The 22,547-nt window shown below is 37.7% G+C and overlaps 1 protein-coding gene across 2 annotated transcripts in view; it reads left to right on the top strand.

The window, feature by feature from the left end:
- The window catches only part of CTNNA2 (catenin alpha 2), a 448,404-nt gene that overhangs the window by 417,079 nt on the left and 8,778 nt on the right, over positions 1-22,547 (top strand). The window contains exons 16-18 of one of the 2 annotated variants that reach the window (XM_085059503.1): positions 711-816; positions 3,368-3,502; positions 14,788-14,931. In XM_085059503.1, the coding sequence (XP_084915629.1) occupies positions 711-816; positions 3,368-3,502; positions 14,788-14,931 (385 nt within the window). The remainder of the gene's footprint in view (positions 1-710; positions 817-3,367; positions 3,503-14,787; positions 14,932-22,547) is intronic. The other variant, XM_085059504.1, reaches the window with a different exon arrangement.

Below are 22,547 nucleotides of genomic sequence, written 5' to 3' on the forward strand. Positions count from 1 at the left end.
AAATGGAAAGTGAACTCACTTCCAGCTGAGCCTTTCTCAGGAGCAGCTGCACTTTTATTGGTACAATCAGGATTAAAGTTTTGAGTCTGAAGCAAACTCAGAAAAGTTGGTGGAGACTTTTTGTCTCAACACATTTTGGTAGCTTTAATGACTAAAATCAGAATTTTGTGCACCATCTTAAAAATATAGAGAAATATGAGTCTTAAAGCTAGTAATAAATGTTTTAAGTATAACATTTAAGTGTGTAACATAAGGATTATGCTTCACCTGTCTTTGTTTTCCACTAATCTACTATCTTTATTTTCCACTAAAATCTACTAAAAAAAGGTTTTCTAAAAAATGTGACATTCTTGCCCTAGACACAATGGGCTGAACATTTAGCACTGGCTTGGGAATCACATCATTTTGAAATAGCTGTGTATTCCAGGAAGAGCACTGGCTTAATGAGCACTTAAAAATGCATATACTATTAAGTACAGCTCATGTGCTTGAAGGCACCATCGGACTAAATTGTCATTTTGTAAGGGAGAGGAAACACAGCAGACAGATTTCTTAATCAGGCTGTACTGTAAAGTACTTAAAAAGGCGAAATTATAATAAATTAAGAAGACATTTGTGTTACTATTTTAAAATCAAGCCCTAAACAGGGTGACTAAAACTGCTGCCTTTCATGATTTACTGAGGTTGTGGGTAATTGTCTTGTTTTTCAGAGGGAAAGGCCCCCTGAAGAACACATCTGATGTCATTAATGCTGCCAAGAAGATTGCAGAGGCAGGATCCAGGATGGACAAATTGGCACGGGCAGTAGCTGATCAGGTAACCCCAAAAAGGAGCAGAAATACAATGTAACCTCTATGGATGAGTTGCCTTTGCAGGAAAAGGCAGAAAGTTACCTATTGGAAGCCTGGATCCTCATCTTCCCATTGGATAAAAAGTTGGTTCTTCTACAGCCATCAGCATTTTGTGGTACAGGAAAGTCATAAATGAGTCTCTCCAAAGCTCAGAAATGCCTGACTTGTTCCCCAGCCTCACCTCTGGGCCTCTTAAAATTAGGCTGATAGAGACTCTTTCAGGTTGGAAAAGATCTCTGAGATCATCAAGTTCAAAATGCATTTGCTGTTAAAAAAGCAGTAGGCACTTGAGTGCTCTGCTCCCATTGTCATCCTGGGAAACCTTGGATTCTTTTCAGCTCCTTCTTACAGCAATTTTCCCTTGATATGGCACTTTACTGCCCTATTTTCTGGTTTGCCTTATGGTATTGTGCCTGTTCTGGGGTCTCTCCCCTCGTTCCCATTGCCAAATTCATGGCATAGCTGGACAGATGAACTTGCTCTGTATATTTTTTCAGGCTGGATTATCTATCTGGAGAGCAAGAGGAAGCATCGTATTAAAAGTCAAGAGTCAAATTTCAGATCCAGGTCCTAGACAGCTAATTTTAGATTCAGGTTAATTAAATCTCACCATTTTTCCCCTTGTAAATTTCCCATAGTTTCTTTCTTTTCATTGTCACTAGGAGAAAATTTGCTGGAAGTGGGAACTGATAATTTGCTTGCCTCTAGTCTTTCTCTTCAAAATAACTGTCTTTTTCTTTTTCAAGCAAGACTGTAATAGTGTGTAACACACCCTGCCAGAGAATATGGGCAAGAGTGGCAAAAAAACCAAAGCTGCCCATTTTCCTGTAGCCTCAGAAATGTTGGGTTTAGGTTTCCTTCAGCAGCAGCAAGCACTTCTCCTGTAGTTAACCCATTCCAATCCTTCAAATGTTGCATCTGTTCATTTTAACACAAGAAAGAAGAAATCCATCTGTCAGCTGATGAAATTCCTTGTCTGCAGTATTTGCAGAGGTGGAATATTTTAAAGAAGGAAACACAAGGAGACTTGTTATTCTTAGAGTGCCTTGACTTGAGTCACATTTTAAATTTCAGAGGACTGTAACCTTAATAATAAACAGTGAAATCATTCTGAGAAGGAAGTATTTGTTTTAATGCTTGCACTTTAATGATATTTCGCAGAACTTAGGAGACCCTTACACAATATAAACATTTTGTGGACAGTTGCATTTTTAATTGTTGTTCCAATGAGAGAGCTCTTACATTTTTTCACTCCAAGGTACTTATATTTAAAGCCTTGACAGCTCTCTAGAAGTACTGCTTTAAAGTTTGTTTCTTTCAGTTCATAGACTTCAAGATAGGATAAATATTTTTGTATTAAATTGGCACCTGTAGGGAGAAGAGGTCTTTTAGGGATTAATGCCTGAAAGATGTGACAACTGTCTGAGGAAGAGAAGCTCTACAGCAGCTGCAGTGAACCTCCAGCTTTGTTTATTGTTAGTTTTAAAGGGAGAGAAAAAAGCCAAGTGACTCCTTTTGGGGATATAGATAACATTAAATCCAACCACTTCACCATAAACACATTCCTTGCCAGCATTAGCTGCTGAGGCCAGAGCAGTGATCTCAGTTCAGAGGCTGTGATGCTGTTGATTCATGTGCATTTAATTCCATCAGTTTTCCTTGAAATGCTCTGATAATTTTTTTTTTTTTTTAGCATAAACTTTGTGAGGTGCTACAAAGGCATATTTGGAATCTTTGTTGCCCAAGCTGTGCAGGAACCCTGTCAGTCAGAATTTGCTGGGTAGCCCCAAAGAGTATTTATTGGAGCCATGCTGTTAGCAATGGGCTCTTGTAGCACCGTTCCATCAGAGTGAATTACTGAGGTCTGTTCTCCTGAGGCAAGACTTTGAATATTAACTGCAAGGCTGTTGTTTGTTATGCTGCTGATATTGTGGGGGATGATGCAGTTTGTATTAAGAGTCCCAGAGACTATGAATAAATTGTACTCGGGCCTTTTCTAGTTCTATTGATTACAAAACCCTCACAGCATCCAGCACATTTCACCTAATCTAATCCTGAATGTCTACACATTGCCAGGGGAGCTGCCAGGCAGACAAGAGTGAGGCTAACCAGTCATAAATGGGTTTATCTGGGATTTAATTGGTCTATACTGGATGTTGGACACCCAGCAGACAACCTGGAGTTTTATGTCAAACCTGGTCTTTTGGCTGTTCAATAGATCTTCTGTTCTGTACAATATCATAAATTAACACAGAGCAATCATAATATTTACATGATACTGAGAGAGAGGCTTCTCATTTCACAGAAAGGCAGAGTGCATCTTTAGCTTGAGTTCATAAATCTTGAATTAAATGACAGGTAGAGTCTGAGTTTTCCCATTTTATCAAGTACCTCATGTAAAGACAAGGTGGAATAGATCCACCTAACACACACACACACACATTGCCACTGTCTGATTACCTGTCTCTAATCTCATGACCTCAGCTCCATCTAATGCAGATTTCTGTTGCCTGCAGTGCCCAGACTCAGCCTGCAAGCAGGACCTGCTGGCCTACCTGCAGCGCATTGCCCTCTACTGCCACCAGCTCAACATCTGCAGCAAGGTGAAGGCAGAAGTTCAGAACCTGGGAGGAGAGCTCATTGTATCAGGGGTAAGCTGGCATTTGTACTTAGCCATTTGTTTCCCATGTAGCACTTGAAAGGGAGCATTTTTGATTGCAAGAGTGTACAAAACAAAAATCCACTGATTCATAAGCAAGTTTGTGTTTTTTTAATTCTATCACCATTCTTCCAGGCCTTACAATAACTTGTGTAGAGCAATTTGATTTTCCAATTACCCTTTGTTTATACTAACCTTGTAGAATCTTCATTCTTCCAAAAGGAAAGTAATTTCATAGCCTAGAAAGTCATTGCCAAACTGTGAATATTATAATTATTTGGAGCTTTTGTATATTTGCTCATTATAAATCTTCTTTCCTTTGTTAGTACTGGTAATTTCCTTCCTCTGTGCAGAAGCCAACTCTGTATGAAGTGCATATTGTTAAGATGGTGATGACTAATGGGATTCATTCACTCAGGTTCCAATGCACACTAGGTTTAGCAAAAGACTCTGGAAGGCCAGCAAAGTATTTTAAATTTTGATGCATGTGCTGTTTTCAAATACTATTGCAAGCACAGTGATTACATACTATAATGTCATCCAGTTATTTCAGTTATTTTCAATTAACACCTACAGACTTCTTACACACAGCCTTTTGTAGAAATAGAGACAGGAATATGCAGCAGCAGTAATATTATAAACAATGAGCTTTCTACATTTTTAAAATATTTTTTCTTTCCTCCTCCTATGTTGGCCTTTGAGCCTCTGTGGGAATACTAGAACCAAGCAGTAGCAATGATTCATGCTATTGCTGCACTTAAAGATTTTGTTTTTTCTGTCACACTAGTTTAGCCCCATGACACCTTTGTTATCCTCTAATTCAAATACAGACCATATGTATTTAAATTTGTAATATATTCCACTCTCCTGAGTGTGTTTTCAAAACGATGGTGATTTGTGAGACCTGAGATGCTCAAAACAAATTGTTTCCCAATGTGGTTTTGAAAAAAGCACCCTTTAATTGTTTAAGCCCAATCAAGTACGAAGATTATTAGGACAAAAAGCTTGTGCCCTTCATTCCATCATGAGATTCCCCAGTGACATCACTGGCCCTCCTCCAATATATCAGAAATCACCGAAAGTGTTCTCAGTCACATAACTTTTTTTTTTCTTTTTTTTGCAAAGCACTATAGAAGGTCTTAAACATTTGCCAGGCTTTCTTGGATCAGGCATTCTGAAGTCATAAACACAATCCTAAAAGGAGCTGCTTAAAGGTTCCTGTATCTGTCCTGCAATTGGTCTTCACTTCTTGACGTATGTACGTATGTAATTTAATACCTTGATCTTCCCACAGCAATGAAAAGATCCTCTTCCATTTTCCTGACACCAACGGCGTGATCTGTCCTTGTATCACTGACAGCTGTGCTAAGATCTTTTCTTACCTCCTGCCATCTGGGTCCAGCTTTTCATACCCATTGACTTGTCATGTTCATCTCTCTCCAACAATCCCCCGAATCAGTGCTTCTCCCAGCTTGGCTTTTGTGGTTGTGTGTGTTTCTTTTTTCGAGTCTCTTTATTCAGTGTTTGTGGATGCTGAATAAGCCATTGTGAGCCTCGAGCATCTCCTCGTTCCTGGAACATCCCCACCCAGTTGTTGTGGAATTCTCAGTGGCCAAACCGCTTGAGTTCATCATTCCAGTCTGGCATTGTTGGCACCCGCTGCTTCCCAGGCTCCATCACCATTGTGTTTCTGTTTGGTGGGCTTTTCACAGTCAGTCCCTAAGGCAAAACGAGCTTCAACCACGGAAATTATTTGGGTCTGTTCCAAAAACTCAGTAAAACTGACCCACAGAAAATGTGAAGATTGCCCAGCTTGCTTCTTCTGCTGGTGCTCTGGACAGGAGGAGCTCTAGTGAGTTGAACTCCTGTGCATCCCTTTGTGAGAGCATTTTCTTGTGATCTGATGTGACACAGTCAGTGCAGAGCTTTCCTGACGGTGTTTTCCAAGCTGTTTCTCTTCAAGGTGCTGGGTACTGTATGCTCCTTTGCTATCCAGAGGTCTGGTATCCAAGTGCACATCCACATCTGCTTGTCTACTTGCTGCTTTTGCTTCCATCCTCTTCTTCATTCTCTCTTGGATAGCCAATTACAAATAAACAGTATTTTATTTATTCTGAAATGAAATACCATTATTTGGCAACTTGCATACAGTACAATGGTAGAAGGACTATAGAAATCCAGAACTCAAGCTTCCCAATCTATGGCTACAGAAGTAAGTTTCTGTGATTGTGCTATAAAAAAGTGTTTTGATGTAAATATCAAGCACCGTGACAATTATTACAGTATTTTAATCCACTATTGTGTTTACAAAGAACCACAATATAATTCAGATCGATCCAAAAGATGACTTACAATTCAGCACTATTATGGGGAGTAGAATCTCTGCTTGAATTTTTTTCATTATTAAGAATATTAATCAATATTTATAAATGAAATGAATGTATGCATATGTATGTTTGAATCTGTGTGTGGGTGTTTGCATATTTATATATAAAGGAAAGAGACATAAAACCAATTAAAAGCTAAAAGGCAGATGAAAGCCACCCCACAGTTCTTACAGTTTTGTTAGAGAAAAATATGTTGCAACAACTTCAAAAATACTGTGTACATAACATTTAATGTGCCATATATCTTTTGATGAAACTTCTATTTTTTTTTTCCCCCAAGATTCAGTAGTTCAGTATGGTTTATCTCTGAAAATGAGCATAAAGCTGATCTTGTTTGCTTTTTCCTCTATAGATTGCTATGATTCTAGCATAGCATATGAAGGGTCCTTTTTGGCATCAGTGACTTTGCTGCAAATAGGAAAACAGATCAAAAAGTAAGAAAATGTCACAGTCCTGAATTGTAAATTATTTCAGTAAAGAATCCACTGTTGTTTTCCCTCTTCTTTCTCCCATTCCTTTTCCCCTCTGCTCTTTTTTCTCCTTTGATCTTTCCCATCAGACTCCCTCCATGCAGATAGCAAAATTATTTTTACCAGTTAAGTAAGACCTGGCAACTGGGAGATAGCACACATCAGCTAATTCCTCATTAATATTAACGAGGTGAGGACAATTTAGTCTGTCTGTTGACTTGGCCCTTTATGTTGCAAGGTGAGACTCTTAATTCCTGATTCCAAAGGAATTTTGAAAAGTAAAATAAGGAAAAGCTATGTGATACCTGTTCTTCAGTGAGGAGCCCTGTAAACCTGATAAAGATTCCAGGGAAAAAAGTAAGCTAAAATGCTAAGGAGGACTTTAGATAAAGGCAAAAAGAAATTAATATCAAAAATTTCAAAATATTTTAAAAATATTTCTAAGCTGTGTAGATTATATCCTTGCTCCTAATAAAAGCCTGTTTGACCTTGGTCCATAAACAGATATATGTTTCTGTAATTTTAATTCCAATATTCAATTTCTAGTTGCCCTCTGAGAATAAACAACCTCCTTTAATGAAATTACAGAGTAAAAGCACTTCAAAATAATTTGCTTTGTCTCTTGCTTTGGTTTATTTAAAGTAATGCATATTTGCTTCCTAATTACTTGCAGTATTGTATTGGAATGAATCCTCTGAGGTGCTGAGAGTACACTACTCTCCGTGAACTAAATCCCATTTACATATACTTAGCTCTTGCTGATGGCCTTGCCTTTTTGTGGGAGCTACTTTTGTTCAATAGAGTTGCTTTTAATGATGATGTTTCTTATTTGGATAAAAAAATCCAGACTTCTAACTCTAGGGCTGCATTATTTTTTCTAGCATTCCTGCCTGCCTCTTGTTAGCAAGAGAATTACAATAAAACAAATCTATATATTCATTTCCTATTCTAGAATAAATATCCACTTGTTCTGTTTCCTGCTGCTCAGAAGCTGATCAGCTCATTTTCCTGCTATCCATTTAGACTATGAGCTTGCATTTTTTAAAGTTCTTTTTTATATTAGTAGATAGGCCACAGTTTTTCCTGTAGGACTCAATTGAGCAGAATCTAGGAAAATCCCTTATCCAAGGCAGCTCCTTATCACGTTCAGGTTTGATTTAGAGCTCCACAGATAAAATCAGCTGTATTATCAGAAAATTTGCCCAACGAGTCTTAAACCTCTGAGGCAGAGAGATATGCAGTGTTGTACAGAGCAGCAACCACGTGCCTTTGGACACTGTCCAAAAATATGGAATCAATAGTTAAGGCAAACTCCAAACATAGCTGGATGCAGTTTCCAGTTATTTTCCAAGTCCCATTTATGTTAACATAATAGGCTCGACTGTGATACCCAGAAAATGATTCTTATATTCCGTTGTAGGTACAAGACAGTTCAGTTGAGACTGTGGAGTTCTTGCTTGGTGAATTTCAGTGAAGACTTGGGCAGGAAAAGGAAGTTTGTAACAGAGCCACCCCATTAATTTTGGGTAGGACATGATGAAGATTGACATAACACCTGGACTGGGAGGGTGGATATATAAAAGTATGAACAGGTACAGGATATACTGCAAAATAATTGTATGTTTATTTGTGATCAGTGATAAGAGCAAGGTAGCCAGAAAGAGACAGTCCTCATCAAATATGAATGAGCCTCATTATTTATCACAGAAAAACAGTGAGCATCCAGCAGTTATTTCAGGTGAACTCACCAGCAGGTTCCCTATATATTCTGCCTATTATGTTTTAAATGTTCTACTTTTCTTTCAGTTAAGGCTGAATAGCTCTAAACTACCTTGTAAAAGCAAGTTGTGTGGGCAGTGTGATTTTTCTTTGACTGTATGGAATTAATAAGTACTAACTTGAGTACTTATTAATTCCATACAGTTAGTACTTATTAATTCCATACAGTCAAAGTTAGTACTTATTAATTACTACTATTAATTCCATACAGTCTTATTAATTAGTACTTATTAGTACTTACTAATTCCATACAGTCAAAGAAAAATCAGGTAATTTTAATTTCACCTGTTATTAAAAGTGAGTAAGGCCATCTTTCACTGAATTTGGATTAAGACCAGGTGCCTAAACAGTTACTTAAGAGCCACTGCTGGGGTGAAACAGAAGGCCTTTCTGGGGTGTTTTCCTTTGTTTTTAAAGTTGGCAATCAGAGAGAACCTTCACATTTTAAATGCTGAAGTGAATGGACAAAGTGTTGATTTGGAGTTTAGTAAATAGAGCAGTTTAATTTTCCTGAACCAGGCAAGAACTTAGCAAAATGAAAGAATGTTTCTGGAAGGGAGAGTTGGTAAATTGGCAAAACTGTTGGGTTCATTTTCTTCAAGATTCTCAGGAGTGCAAAAATAGTAAGGAAGTAAGCCAAAGAAATAGGAGATATTAAATGGTCAGGGGAAGAAAGCCAAAGCAAAAGCAAGACAGGAGTGTGAAATCAAAGGATTGCAATGTTGGGAAAGGACTGACTGACATAAAGTCAGGACCATAAAGTTGGTTTAACTCCACACTAATCTCTACTTTCCTAACAGAACAAGCAGGGAGAGAAAATAAAACCTCAGGGTCTTTATTTTGGCCCTTTGCAAGGACAGCTTCCAGAACAGGGAGGCTGGGGCTGTGTGGGGAAAGGGAGAGACCTTGATCTACACTGTAGATTCAACTAGCTCATGTCATCTGCTTTGGGAGACATTAAAGACATGGAAAATACAGGGAGGTATTTCAGATGGACAGTTTGGGATGGAAATATATTTAAGTAACGTCTGTATAAGTGTTTGGATGTATTGATATGTGTGAGGGTGAAATAAAACCATAATAACTACTCTGTTCCAAAATATATGACTGTATGAAGCATATATACTTATACAGGTTTGGAGAAACCTTTATCTGGAACAAATTTGTTTGAACTGACTAATGTAGGAGTCTCCAACTCCTGCTGGCACAGAATATCCCTCAGTCCCTCAGTTCAAGAAGGGACTACCTGATGATGTGGTGACATAAAAAATTCATCATCCTGACACTGAGTCAATTTACTACTCCTAAAGGACAAAAGCACTAGTGAGTTATGCAGGTTAATCAAAATGAGTGCTGATAAAATCCCTCATGGTCATATATTCATTATATATGATGTATTTTATGGAAGCACTGTCTTAGGGCTTTCTCAAAGTTAAAACAGCAAAGAATTCCTAATTATCCTATGAAACATCTCAAAGATGAATAGAAAAAAAAAAAAGACATATATAGATCTCTCTGTTGTGGCTGTAAAATCCAACTGAAAAATCCAACAAGAAATTATTTTGTGCAATAATCTTGGTTCTTTTGGGGCTCCAATTTTTTGATATAAGGCTATTTTTAGGACTAAGAAAAGACCTCATTTTATATAAATGCATGTGTAAACACACATAAATATGAAGCGATATATCCTGCATAACTGGAAAGATGTTATATAGAATTTAATTTGCAAAGCAAAATTACACTGCACTTGTCTTCATTAGAATACGTTCATGGAGACAAGAAGCATGCACACCATCTATATGTCTGCATTCAGTAGGTTTAAATTTAGACAGGTCAGACTTTTATCCTTATTAAGGAGCATTTTGGCTCCAGGGAACATACTCTTGTGCTTTATCAGGTGACTAATAGTCATGAATTTGGGAAGATTACATTCATTGAAATTTCTCATTAGAAGAATTTTCTGCAAAGAAAAGCATTTCTGATACCAAACAATATTAAGCCATTTAATTCCATGAGAACAATGCAAAATGTTACAGATTCAAGAGTGAGGCTTGAAAATAGGAAAAGATTAGAGCATTGAAGGAAATACTATTGTATGAGCTTCATTACATACTGCATTTGCTTTAAAAATAAGAACCACTCAGAAATTCAAAGCTCGCCTGCTGCAGTTGTTATGGCTTCACTTCAGCCTGTTTTCCTATTCCAGGCCATGCTGAATGAGTTGGAAAGAAAATGGGAATATAATGGCTTTGTGATACACAAATTACACCAGCCCTGCCATAATTAGCAAGGTTCAAAGACCATTCTAACATACCCTAAGATATGGCCCTAAAGGATTGTTCCTGTAAAAATTTCTATAAAGAAAGAGAGGAATTTGGTGCTATTTCATGTTCACTTCCTTTCCTGTCTTACTGCCTTTAAAAGAGATGATTTGGGACCAAGTGTCACCATGTTGTATTAAATAAAAATCCCTTTCCCCCAGGGCATTCTCAGTTGGCCTCCCTAATGCACAGAACAGATTTGCTAATAGGTTCATCCCAAGGCCTTAAAGGAAAATGAGATTTGTTTCTTGCACATGGAATTTTGGGGACTGAATTTGCATAATGACAGATTTAACCCACCAAAGGAGATTTTGCACTGTGTTTCTCATGCAGAAGAACATCTTGTAGCTCTTGCAATTATTTAACTCCTTGAGTTGGAAAGTGGTGACACTGAATCCCACTTCTAAAAGTACTATCAGATGGTGCTTTTGCAGATATTAAAATATTAAAAACTGTAGTTCAGACTCATCAGTTCCTTTGACTTTAATTATATTTCCTGCCAACCAGAGCTTCAGACAAGTGACACACATATAGAACCAGTCACAGTCAAGAGGATGTGTCCCCAAGGGGAAACATCAACAGGTTTTCCAAGCCTGAGCAAAATCAGCTGCAAATGCTGAACAGAACAGCTTACAACAAAGTATTTAATAAAACTCCCAAAAGAAATGTGCTTCCATTAAAGGTGGGAGGGGATAATGGCCCTTAGGAAGAGAGCAAACTGAGTGAGGAAGGTTAAAAGTTGCCTTCTACCTTTAACTTCTGAAATATTTTCTTCCACACTTGGGACATATTATTATTAAAATTATTGTTTATGTACCTCATAGAAGCAAAGGGAGAATAGTTCTGTTATCACATCTGATCTTACATGACTGATAAGTAGCTGCATCAACAAAAAGGGTTTGTTCTGTATAATGTATTTAAAACACTGATATGAAGTCAAAGTGAAAAACTATCCAGTATCAGAAAAATCAGTCCTAACCTCTTACTGCTAGATATTCTCAAATGCTTTCTTTTAACATTAGTTCTTTCTCATTCTGACTAGTACATCAACGAAACCTTGTGAACCAGGTTACCAGGTAAGGTAATAGTATGTCTGAAAACTGTGAGGAAGTATACAAGTAATGTGTCCTCAATCTCATCAAAGACCAAATTAGAACTCTGTAAAACTGGATTGGAGCATCAATATCTGAGCCAAAAGACTGCAGAAACATTTTAATCCCCTCTTTATACCTTCAACGTGGATTCAACATTTGCATTGTCAAAATCTTAGAGAAGTTACAGCTTTACTCAGTGTCAGGTAGGATGTTCCATATTTCATCATTCCTTAACTATGACAGATAATGTACAAAAAGGATTTTCCCACTTATCCATCATGCTGATGCACTTCAGCAGCTGGCCTCTTTGGGTCAGAGGTGTGTCTGTGTTAAGCTCTCAGACTTTTATGATTTGTGTCACCTTGGCATTTTTACGTGGCCTTTTCAAGCTCTTGTTTCAACTCCTTATAATCCATCAATTTTTCCCTTTGTATCTATACCAGTCTGGGTGATGCTTTTGCAGGGTTGGTACTCCCCAGCTTCTCACAGTCCTGCTGTGCTCAAACTTTACAGACAGCAGCCAGAGGCACCTGAGTGGTGCCTTCCTTTCCCACCATGTGTTCATCCTTGTAAGCAAGAAAGAAAGCACATTGGGATTTTTTCCCAGCAGATCTTTGAGGTCAGACTGAACATGGACCCTTACTTTAAGTTGATTTCTAGTGCCTGGGTGCAAGTGATTAAATGAATTATTTGATCTGTGTTCACATAGTTTTCTTATGCTGTTAGGCTTAACTTGCATCCCTTAAGAAAATATTTGATATTAAAGTCTTCATCTGCTTTCTCTTTGCATTTCTGTGCATTCATTTAATTAATCTTAGTTGTGTTCCTTGGAGCATTTGGAAGATTTCTGCACTTTCTTGAATGTATATACATTATAAAAATGTTTCCATGAGGTTTATTCTTTCTCTGCTTTTATTCAGTAATGTATTCTACTGTATGTTCACAACTCAGTCCTAACTTTGCTCTTCACTCACTATTCTTTTTATCAACTACAGATATCATACTAAGAAGGTCAAAACAACATTTCAGATTCAAGCAGTACTAGCCCCAAAATACCATCTGGGATGTTATCTGCTACTTAATCTACTGAACTGTTTATATCACATTATCATGGTGGAATCTTACATATTTCTCCATATTTCTTACCTTGTGTTGTTACTGGAGAATGTCCTTGACCATACTCAGTCTTCGAAGATATAATAGTGCTACTTGCATATGTTTCTATTCTAATAAAAGACAATTTAACTCTCTATCTCTCCAAACTCTCTCTTTAGGAGATCTTAGAACTGTTGTTACATGTGTAATTTTTCTCTTATTTGAGGTCATATCCTCTGAACATCTTCTCTTTACCAGAATGAACAACCTTGCTTAGGCTTCATGTGGTCAGGTGGTCACAGGAGTTCAAAATACATTCCTACTTTATTTGGCAAAAACAACTGTGGTGCAGTAGTCAAGCCATAGGTTACCTAAGTTATGAGTTCACTGAATACTACGTGGTACTTTTTACCATAAAAGCCATTAAAATTTGGATTTTTCTTTTCTCTAGCAGGCCATTAGACATAAATATTAATAAGGAATCAGTGCAATACAGGGTACCAGATGAGGTTTTCCTCCTCTCTGTCTTCAAACGTGCAAATAGTTTATAATCAAGAGATGATGTAAAGAGAAAACAGTTAAATTATGAACAGCACTATCATCACTTAGCATTCCCCAGCTGCAGCCTAGTTTTGCATTGTGCTCCTGCAGTTACATCTCATCTCTAACAGCCACAATGACTCCTCATTTCGCCAACTGGGCGCCCATTTGTTGAGTTTTTCATTCCACAAACACACTGGTTTAAAGCAGCATCTGCAGATACTGCAGGATTACAATGATATTAAAAGTTTTGAAGGTTAAGAAGGAAAATGCTTGACTTCTGTTGTTAGGTGGAGTGATTGGTACTAGACATGAGTCACACACTTGCTTTTTTGATAGCAGGAAAGGAGAGGAAAACAACACACTGACAGAGCAGGGAGTGCACATTAATCATTATTAAGACAGAAAAACTAATCATGATTAGATTACAATTCACATGATCCTTGTAGCACCAAAAAGCCTGAGGGAAAGCATCAATATTAACTCCGTGTGCTTATAATACATACCCTTAAAAGAGATTTAAGGAGCATTTATTTTTCCTCTTTTAAAAGGCAGGATCTTATGCTAGAAGTCTTTACTGGCACTGAATAGTGCCCCATTCTCTAAGCAGTTTTATTTAATGGAGTTAGGTTTAGCAGCATATACTATTTTTTTCAATTTTAGTCTACAGCTAGGTTATTAAGAAAATCCCAGTGGATAATATAAGCAATTATGTTTACTCCCAAACCTGCTTTTCCAGAATTTGGATGATAAAAATTCAATTTACAGTAAATTAGATTGAATATCCCATTTTAAGCCCTCTAGTTTCAGTCCTTGGGATGTTATTTGGGAAAAAAAATGTGCCTCAGCCTGTAAGGCTGTCATTGTCTAAAAATGTACATCTTTAAAAACATCACCTCTTTGCAATTTTACTGATATTTTCTGGAACTTGAAAGTGTGCTCTGTAAATAAATGTATGCCCAGAATTTTTATACTTCCCTCACTCGTTCTTTCAGCACAGTTTGTCAGCTCCCATTTTCAATGCAAGAAAACCCTAATTCTTTTCCTGACCTCCTCCATGCAGTGCTGTAGGAAGCCAAACCTTCTCGATTACTGTACCCAAGGGTCAATCCAGAGGTGTGGATTGGATATTTATTCCACACAGGGGAATACAAGTGTAATTCCTGTTGCAGCCACTGGAATTTTAGCTGCCTGCACTGGTGTGGATGTTTTTGTGCCATTTGGCTGTACAAAACCACTCATAAAATAGAGTGGCTTGGGAAGCCATCAACCAAATTCACGCCCAACTGATGTCAGTCACCATTTAATTGGGGCAGAGCATTCTGCCCTCTCTGGCTGCCATCAAAAGGCGCCAAAAATGTTCCCCTTTGGAATCAGCAAGCCCTGCAGGGCTGTCAGGCTGGCTGTGCTGTGGGAAGGAGTGAGAGGAACCCCCAGGCTGGGGTTACTCATCGAGGAGGAGGCCCTGCATCCTTGGCCAAGCACAGCTCCTTCAGCACACCTTCCCCTCTCTGCTCACCTCTACGCTACGGCGCAGTGTTTCTCTTGCTCTCTCTCTCACTATCTCTTTTCTGTATCTCTCGGAAATCAGACTGGAGTTCAGAGCACTTTCACTACCTTTTATGAGGTAGAGTGTGATGTCATAGATGGGGGCAGGGCTAGTCAACTTTCCACCCACCCACCCACCTGTGCTGAGGGAGCTACGCTTGAGACGGGAAGCGGTGACTCCTCAACGGTGAGTAACCTCCTGTCTCATCTATGTCTTTAGAGGTCTGGGGGTGGAGGGAAGAGACCTGAGAATGGGGGATTTTTTGGGTAGATTCTCTTTGTTTTAATTAACTGTAGGAGTCACAGAGTTGATTGCATGTGTTGTCTTAGTCACCTGCGAAGAAGAGTTTCCTCCCTGTCCTGAAGTGCCGAGTTAATGTCACCTGCACAGCAATGCCCACGTTTCTCTGCAGAGGTGGTCCATTTACTGATGGTTAAACTGATCCTCCAGTGTTTATCTTGCCCTGTGAAAAGGCAGGCTCTTGTCCCCTTGAACTCTGTTGCTAAAATTCCATTAATTTAATTACAGTCTTTAATTATGGTGCTGGGCCATAATTTTCCTGAAGTTCTTTATGATTAAAGATAGATGGTGTTGTTTTTATATTTATTATTACTAACTGTGGATAATGGCTGTTAATATGGGACACAATTTTTTTTTTCAATATTATCTGGTTTTATTCGCTTTTTCCAGAATATTTATGAAGCTGTGTATTGACAATAAGCCAATTATAAGACCTATTTTATAGACGAAATAAAATTTGAAGGTAAATTGTGGAAGACAGAAAATTAAGCAGGAAACCCCAAGGAAGTGTAACTCAGATTAACCTTTGAAATTATAAATCAAAGCATTTTACTTTTTTTATTTTCTTTGATAAGAACTTGAAATAAGCAGGGATACTGCTGACTGAATTTCTTGGTGTGTTTTTTCTCTCACTGCCTAAACATTACAATTTCACTTTAAAGCATTGTCTTGTTACCTATTTCCCTCAGCCCCAGGTATTACTGCTTCACTGTTTTAATATCCCTCAGCATATTAAAAAAGACAAGATGGACTACGAAGATCTTCCTTTCTTGTTCTGCCTCCTGGGAATCTATTAAAGCTGTCAAGATGTCAGCTCTCTCATACTAAAGGGCAGAAGAAGGATCATATGAAGATTTTGGGCCCTAGGGATACTGCAAATCTTGCTGTTCTTGTTCATTTAAAGCTCTTTACCAGCTTTGTGTGGGGTCTTGTCATATCCCAGGGAGAGGCACTGAAAGGCAGCAACACATCCTCTATAAATCAGAGGAGCAGACTGCAATCACAGCCTTTTCAGCAGAGGTGGTCCATAGCCTGATTGATGAAGTACTTCTATTTTCAGGTGACTTAGGTGGCTTTGAGCAATCGGGTAAGGATGCAGACATTCCATCTTCTGGCCAGTGGCGTGTGTTGGGAATTGGTCCACAGTGATGGATAGATGTTCCTCCCTGATGACTCAGGGATGCTCTTTGTGTCAATGCACAGGAAATCTAAATGAAATTCGGGGAGGGTGAGAGTCTTGTTTACAAAGCTGCCTAGCGAAACTTTCTCTAATGATTGTTTCCCTCCCCTTCAAAGAGAAAAATAGGGACAAAGAATATAAAAATGTCTCCCTCTCCCTGACAGGTGGTAGCTTTTCTAGCTTTGAATAATGTGCACAAGGAGTTTTATCACTACTGTTTATTCCTTCAGTAAACCAAACACAAATCTCCAAATCTTCCTTTGCAAAGCCACAAACTTACCTTAAACTTAAAGCAAATTTAGCTTCCCCAGCAAACTTTAATCTTTTCAGCTTGAAAGGCAAAACAGGTTCGTCAATCTCGAATGTTTCACTGGGAAAACTTTATGGGAATTGCTGCTCTTAAAGATGATTTGAAGTTTGTTCTTTTCAGAGGCAAATGCTTAGAGGTAAAATTTAATTTAGATCCTAAGCACATCCTTTGCTGATGAGTTTATCAAATTGTCTTAGCACATAATTATTCTTGCATAATGCAGGAGACTTTAGGTTTTGCACAGAATTGATAAAACACAGAGAGCAACTGTACAGTGCCCTAATCTCCCTTCAAGGATGCAACAGCATTTTGGTGGCATAGAGAGGGAAACTCTTTTTAAAAGGATTGGGAAGAAGGAATCAGAATTGGTGTCATTGAGTAATGATGTGAATTAGAGGCAATGATCAGCACTGAGGGGATATTGTGGAACAGAGATGTCAGCGGATTACTCTGAATCCAGAGAAATTTGCATTCTAAATTTATCTTGTAAAATGAGCAAATTAGCAGTTGGCTGACTTCTCTGTGGTGGGGAGTTTGTAGAGGGAATGATATTCCAAATTACATAGACTGTTGCAATAATTAACTTGAAATCTGCCTGTGCCAATTCTAATAACAAATTTTTGTCCAGGTAACCCCAGGCTGTGAGTTTGGCTGAGTAGCTTAACACTGGGAGAATAAATAGACTAATGTTACATTTACTGAGCTAATTCCCCTGTTAAATTATTTTACTGGCAGCTATGATTAAAAAAAAAAATTAAAATGTCTGAAGTGCACAGATTCCCACATTTTACAGATTAGGCTTAAATGTGTATTCGCTCAAATATGATGTTTGTTTAATATTATTTACATGTACATAAATTAAATTAAAATATTATAAGGCCTAGATTTCAGCTGATTTTATTTAGTGTTTAATATGAAAACTTTTAAAGCAAATATCTAAGCAACTTCTTCTAATACATGCTAATTCAAATGACTTAAACCTTCATAAATTATTGGCAAAAGGAAAGTTAATTTTTGATATGGTATTCTTAAAAATTTATTGGTTTATATTTGCAAGCATGTTGTGTATAACTGTCTTGAAATGAAATGAGCATATTAACTAGTATATTTGCACCTATATATTTAAGGAGATGAACATTTAAGTGACAGATTTATTCCTCAGTCAGAGTGGCAAAGGGCAAGCGATAGTTTAATGATGTAAGATCATCTACAGGGATCAAGCATTTTTTTCAGTATGATTAAGGCATCGATGTGAAATTCCCAAATTTTCTCTATTTGCCAGGCTGGTTTCTCTTACAAGTTGAATCAAAACTTTGTGGGTTGGTTCTTACCTTCTTTTTCTAAATGAGAAGTGAGGGAGAGCTGTGAAATGCTCCATCTGTTCCCAAACCGTGTCAGCTGGCAAAGAGATGCTTCTCCCCCTGCCCTCCCTCCCTGCAGTTTTGGGCTGGTTTAACACCACTGCCTCAACACAAATTGCTGTGCTTTGAATCTTGTTTAAACAGGAGAAGTCACAATGACAGTGCACAGCATTCTAGAGGGCTCTTCATGTCGATGTAAATTGCAATCCTTTTAAACCTCGACCTCAGCTTGTTTGAATTTATAACAAAAATGCTCAAGAGCACTTGAACTGAGTGTAGTGGATGGAGGAAAGCAGGACTGCCTGAACACCGTGGACTTTCTGATCCTGGGACAGTTGCACTCCAAGACATGAAATATGATTCTCTTAAATCATAATCCTTTGGATTTCTGTCAGTCCCATCTGAGTGTGTCAAAGCAAACACATGGTGTACCCTGGTAAAACTGAAAACAGCAGTAAATATTGTCATTATTTCCTTTCTACAAATAATACTGAGCCATGCTGAAGGCAGAGAAGATCTATAGAAATCATGAGGAGTTTCAAACCATACATATTCCTTCAAGACTCAGCTGATTTTCAAGAGCAGTGTTTCTCTGTCTTCCAGTTTCCACTCTGGATGGCCAAATCTAAAAAAAACAACCAAACAAAAACAAAACCTGAACAAATAAAAAACCCACAAAAAAACCAACCAACAGAACCCAACAAAACAGCCCCCAAAAAACAAATGAACCACAAACACTGTTCCCCTCCAAAAAAAAAAAAAACAACAGGAGAAAGACTTCACCCAAGTTAAGTATGGTTTGAAAATGATAGAAAGAAATCTTGCAGTAGCAGTGGGAGGCTACCAAACTCAAGCTGTGCAAAAAGATGAGAGTAGGTCTCTGGTGTAATGGAAACTGATTATTTTATTATTCAGAAAGATTTTAATTGGATTATGAAGAGGTTTTTGCTGTCATCTCTTTTTGCTGTGTGAAGAGGGATTCATCCAGCCAAGTGTAAACATCTGCATCTGAGATGTTCACTCCAGGCTTCCTTTCTGTGGAACTCCAGAGCCATTTCTAGAGGGCAGCTACTCTTGTTTCAGCTAGACACTGACAACTGCTGAGGTTAGTGATACCTTAAGAAAATACAGAGGCATGACAGGAAATTAAGCCAAGTGTAAGAGTCAGAAAGTTTAGCCTTGGAGTTCTTTTGAGAATTTATGTTGGTGTGTAAGTGATGTCAACTTTCTGTGAACTCAGCTGCTGCCTAATTTTTTTTTCTGAGCAGAAATACTTAAATTGTTTATTAAGGAGCATTTCTCTATATAAAGTCACATTTTCTATGCTCTAATCTCATTAGTTTCTGGAGATCAGAGAGATTTGTAATTTTTTTAATCTGTGGGTTTCACCCATTTGACACTTTGGGGACCAAAAGAGAAAAATTAGGCAAAACAGTCTCAAAACCAGTCCTTAGGTTGTTTGAATTCTGTGACTACTGGGTCAAATCCAAGGACAGGTTTTTTTGCAGATGTTGAGCATCTGCCCAGATTCACTGCACTATCTTTAGGATTCTAATGCAATTTAGGATCTCTAAACAGAGTTTTAAAGCTGAAGTGCTCTGGCCCATCTCTGTAGAGACAGAATCCATGAAAGATCTTGAGTTCTCTATGGTACCTGGTCTTCTTCACCAAGAACAAAAGGAATGTGGAATCTTCTGGTGCAGCACCTGGAATTAGGTGGGTTGAGTGCAGGGCGTGACTTAATTTATAGAAATGGAAGCTCTGAAAACTTGGACTAGGTCACCAAACAACACCAAATCAGCGGGTTTTAGGAACAGCTTTGTTTTTGCTGCCTTCATTCCTAGAGAAATTGTTCAGTCAGAGTGATCTCAAAAAATTCTGGGAGTTCAAGTGACACCAGCCATGGTGGATCATGACTAATATTTAAAGGCATTCAGTTTGAATTTTTGTGATGCCAGCTAAGTGCAGTCAAGTCTGTAGGTAATCATGACTAATGTGCACTATTTAAATAAGAACTTCATAAAAAAAGAGCCACTGCAAACACTTTTTCATTTCACCATTCTTCTGAAGTCTATACCTTCACCTCCTTTACGTAAATTCTGGATTAGTGGTAAGACTTGGAGATGTGGTTGAATTAATTTGCTTTGTGTAGGAATGGTTGTCATGAGGTGAAATGAAACCATTTGGATTATTTGAATCATTGAGGCTACAAGTACCTCTGCATTTGTTGCTCAGGAAAAATGCTACCTAAAGTACTGAATTGCAAAAGAAAAGAGACTCCAAGTCTGTTCCAAGTAAATTGGGAATCCCTAACATAAGTAATCTATGAAAAGAGTAGTACAGGACTTAAAAAATTTGAACTTTTAAAGTTTTTTAAAAAATTAAAGTTTTTTAAATTTTTAAAAAATTTTAATTTGACAATTAAAAAATTGTCAGAAATGGATGATCTTCTTTCCTCCCTTTCTACAGTTACCAAGTTTTTTTCCTTTGAATAAGACACATGCTCTTGTAGCTGAGAAAATGAGATTGCCAACAATATCTACACAGCTCTCTTAGATACATGTGCATGTATACAGAGAAGGCTCAGAGGAGATATTGTTGTCTACAACAACCTGCAAGGAGGATTTAAGAAGAACCAGATCCAGACCTGTCAGAGGTTCATGGTCTCAGGGACAGGAAAAGGGTCAGTGAACAAGTTTTAACATGGGAAATACCAATTAGATACAAGTTAAAGAGAGTTTTAAGTCAAGGGAAGTGAAATTGAAGTGCAGGGTGAGTTCTCTAGCCCAGAGATGTGGGAGATTATCCATCCTTGGGCATACTCTGAATTTGAGCAAAATCCAGAACAACCTCATGTGATTCAAATTTTCAACAGAACATTGCACTAAATGACCTCAAAAGGCTCTCTTCATCATAAAAGAATATTTGCACAATAAAACATGAGTAATAAAAATGAGCCTTTAGAATGCAGAGCAAGATTTTATTCATTCCAATTTAATCTCAATTTGCTGTCATCTTTGCTTGTTCTTTCCCTGTGAATTACAGCAGTCTTTACAAGTGTTTCTGTTTTGCTCTGATTTCCTTTGCTTGCAGTAAGTAAGAACAGGTAATTTTTACCTGTTTTAATGTTTTTTAATGACATTAAGTGTTAGCTCAAGTTAAAACTGTAATGAACAGATGCATTTACTAATTGTGTGTTCAGTAATTGACCAGGGAAAAAATCCTTCTAGCAAGGAACTCTTTTTCCTTACTGAATGTTATTTAACCATTTGATTGAGTTGGTGAAATAAATAGAACAGTTAATTATGAATAATTTATTTGGTAGAAATTTATAGAATTTCCATTACAAATTATTTGCTATATGTGATTAAACCAGCTCTGTCAGTGCTGGCACTTTTCTGAAAAGCTGAAATGGGACTCTCCTTTGAAGACTGTTGTGGAGATTTGATTTTGTTTTCTTTTTCATTTCGTTTCATTGCGTACTGCTGTAAAGTCCTGGAAGGTGCTCAGGGAATCAGAGAAAGGAATATTTTCACTGATTAAGCTGAGCAATACTGGAAGGACTCCCAACTCCAAGGAAGCAAAAGCCTTTTAGCACCTCAGAAATGATCAATATCTTGAATGATCGAAGCCTTTATCAGCTTCTACAAGACATAAAATATGCATGAAGAGCAGCAGGCAAACGTTAGGAAGCCAGGAATAGCTGTCTTGGTATCATCTTCCATTCGACAACAGGATTTTATTTTATTTATTTTATTTTATTTTATTTTATTTTATTTTATTTTCTCTGATATGTTTGATGCATTGTTTCCAAGCCCTTTCCTGAGCAAAGCCATCTGTGCCAGGGGAGCACCTATCTTCACAGTGTCCCTGGGCTGATCTGGAAAGCATGACTTTAGAGATAGGGAAGTAGCTGAAGGAGCAGATTTGCCTCAAAAAAGTGGCAAATCCTCCCAGCTGAAGACATGGAGATAAATCCCATACAGATACAGCTCTTACACTTGTACAAATTAAAAAAGAATTTGGGGAAATAGCACATTTCTTGGCATTGCAGTCTTAAATCCTGCTTTGTGCTGCTTTTTGTTTTGTTTTCTTTGTGACAAAGTCAGGAGCAATAGCAGGAGATAACACATTCTTGTGTAAAGCATAGAGTGTTTCTGTGCTTTATTGGTTTTTTTCGTATCCAAAGTCTCCTGCATTTTATCACTGAGTACAATTTCCAGCCAAGCAGACATGATTTGGACTCCTTTCAGGTAAGAGTGTTAGAAAGACATGGTTTTTTCTTGTTATTGTAGCTGTTCTCTAGATAAAGAACAAAACATTTGCTTCTAAAACTCAGCTTGAAAGAGCACTAGATTATTTTGGGCTTTTAAAATGTCTTTCTATCTTCAGATTACAAACAAGGCACAACTCATGTTGGGAGGAGGGAGATTACAGACTAGTTGGATATACTATATTTCCTTTTTTTTTTTCAGATTTAACTGCAATTGGATATGGTAATGGAATTCTGTTCTGATGCTTTTGACAGAGGCCTGTCCATGCTTTTCTGTCTGTGACCTCGGGTTCAGACAATGTTCTGTCTTGGGTAGACTTCTGGCATGTGAATCCTTTTGTAAATTAGTGTAAATTGCTTTTGTATTTGCCTTTATAC

The sequence above is a fragment of the Lichenostomus cassidix genome, chromosome 4 (assembly GCF_008360975.1).
Source record: "Lichenostomus cassidix isolate B80296 chromosome 4, HeHo_3.0, whole genome shotgun sequence".
Classification (NCBI taxonomy): domain Eukaryota; kingdom Metazoa; phylum Chordata; class Aves; order Passeriformes; family Meliphagidae; genus Lichenostomus; species Lichenostomus cassidix.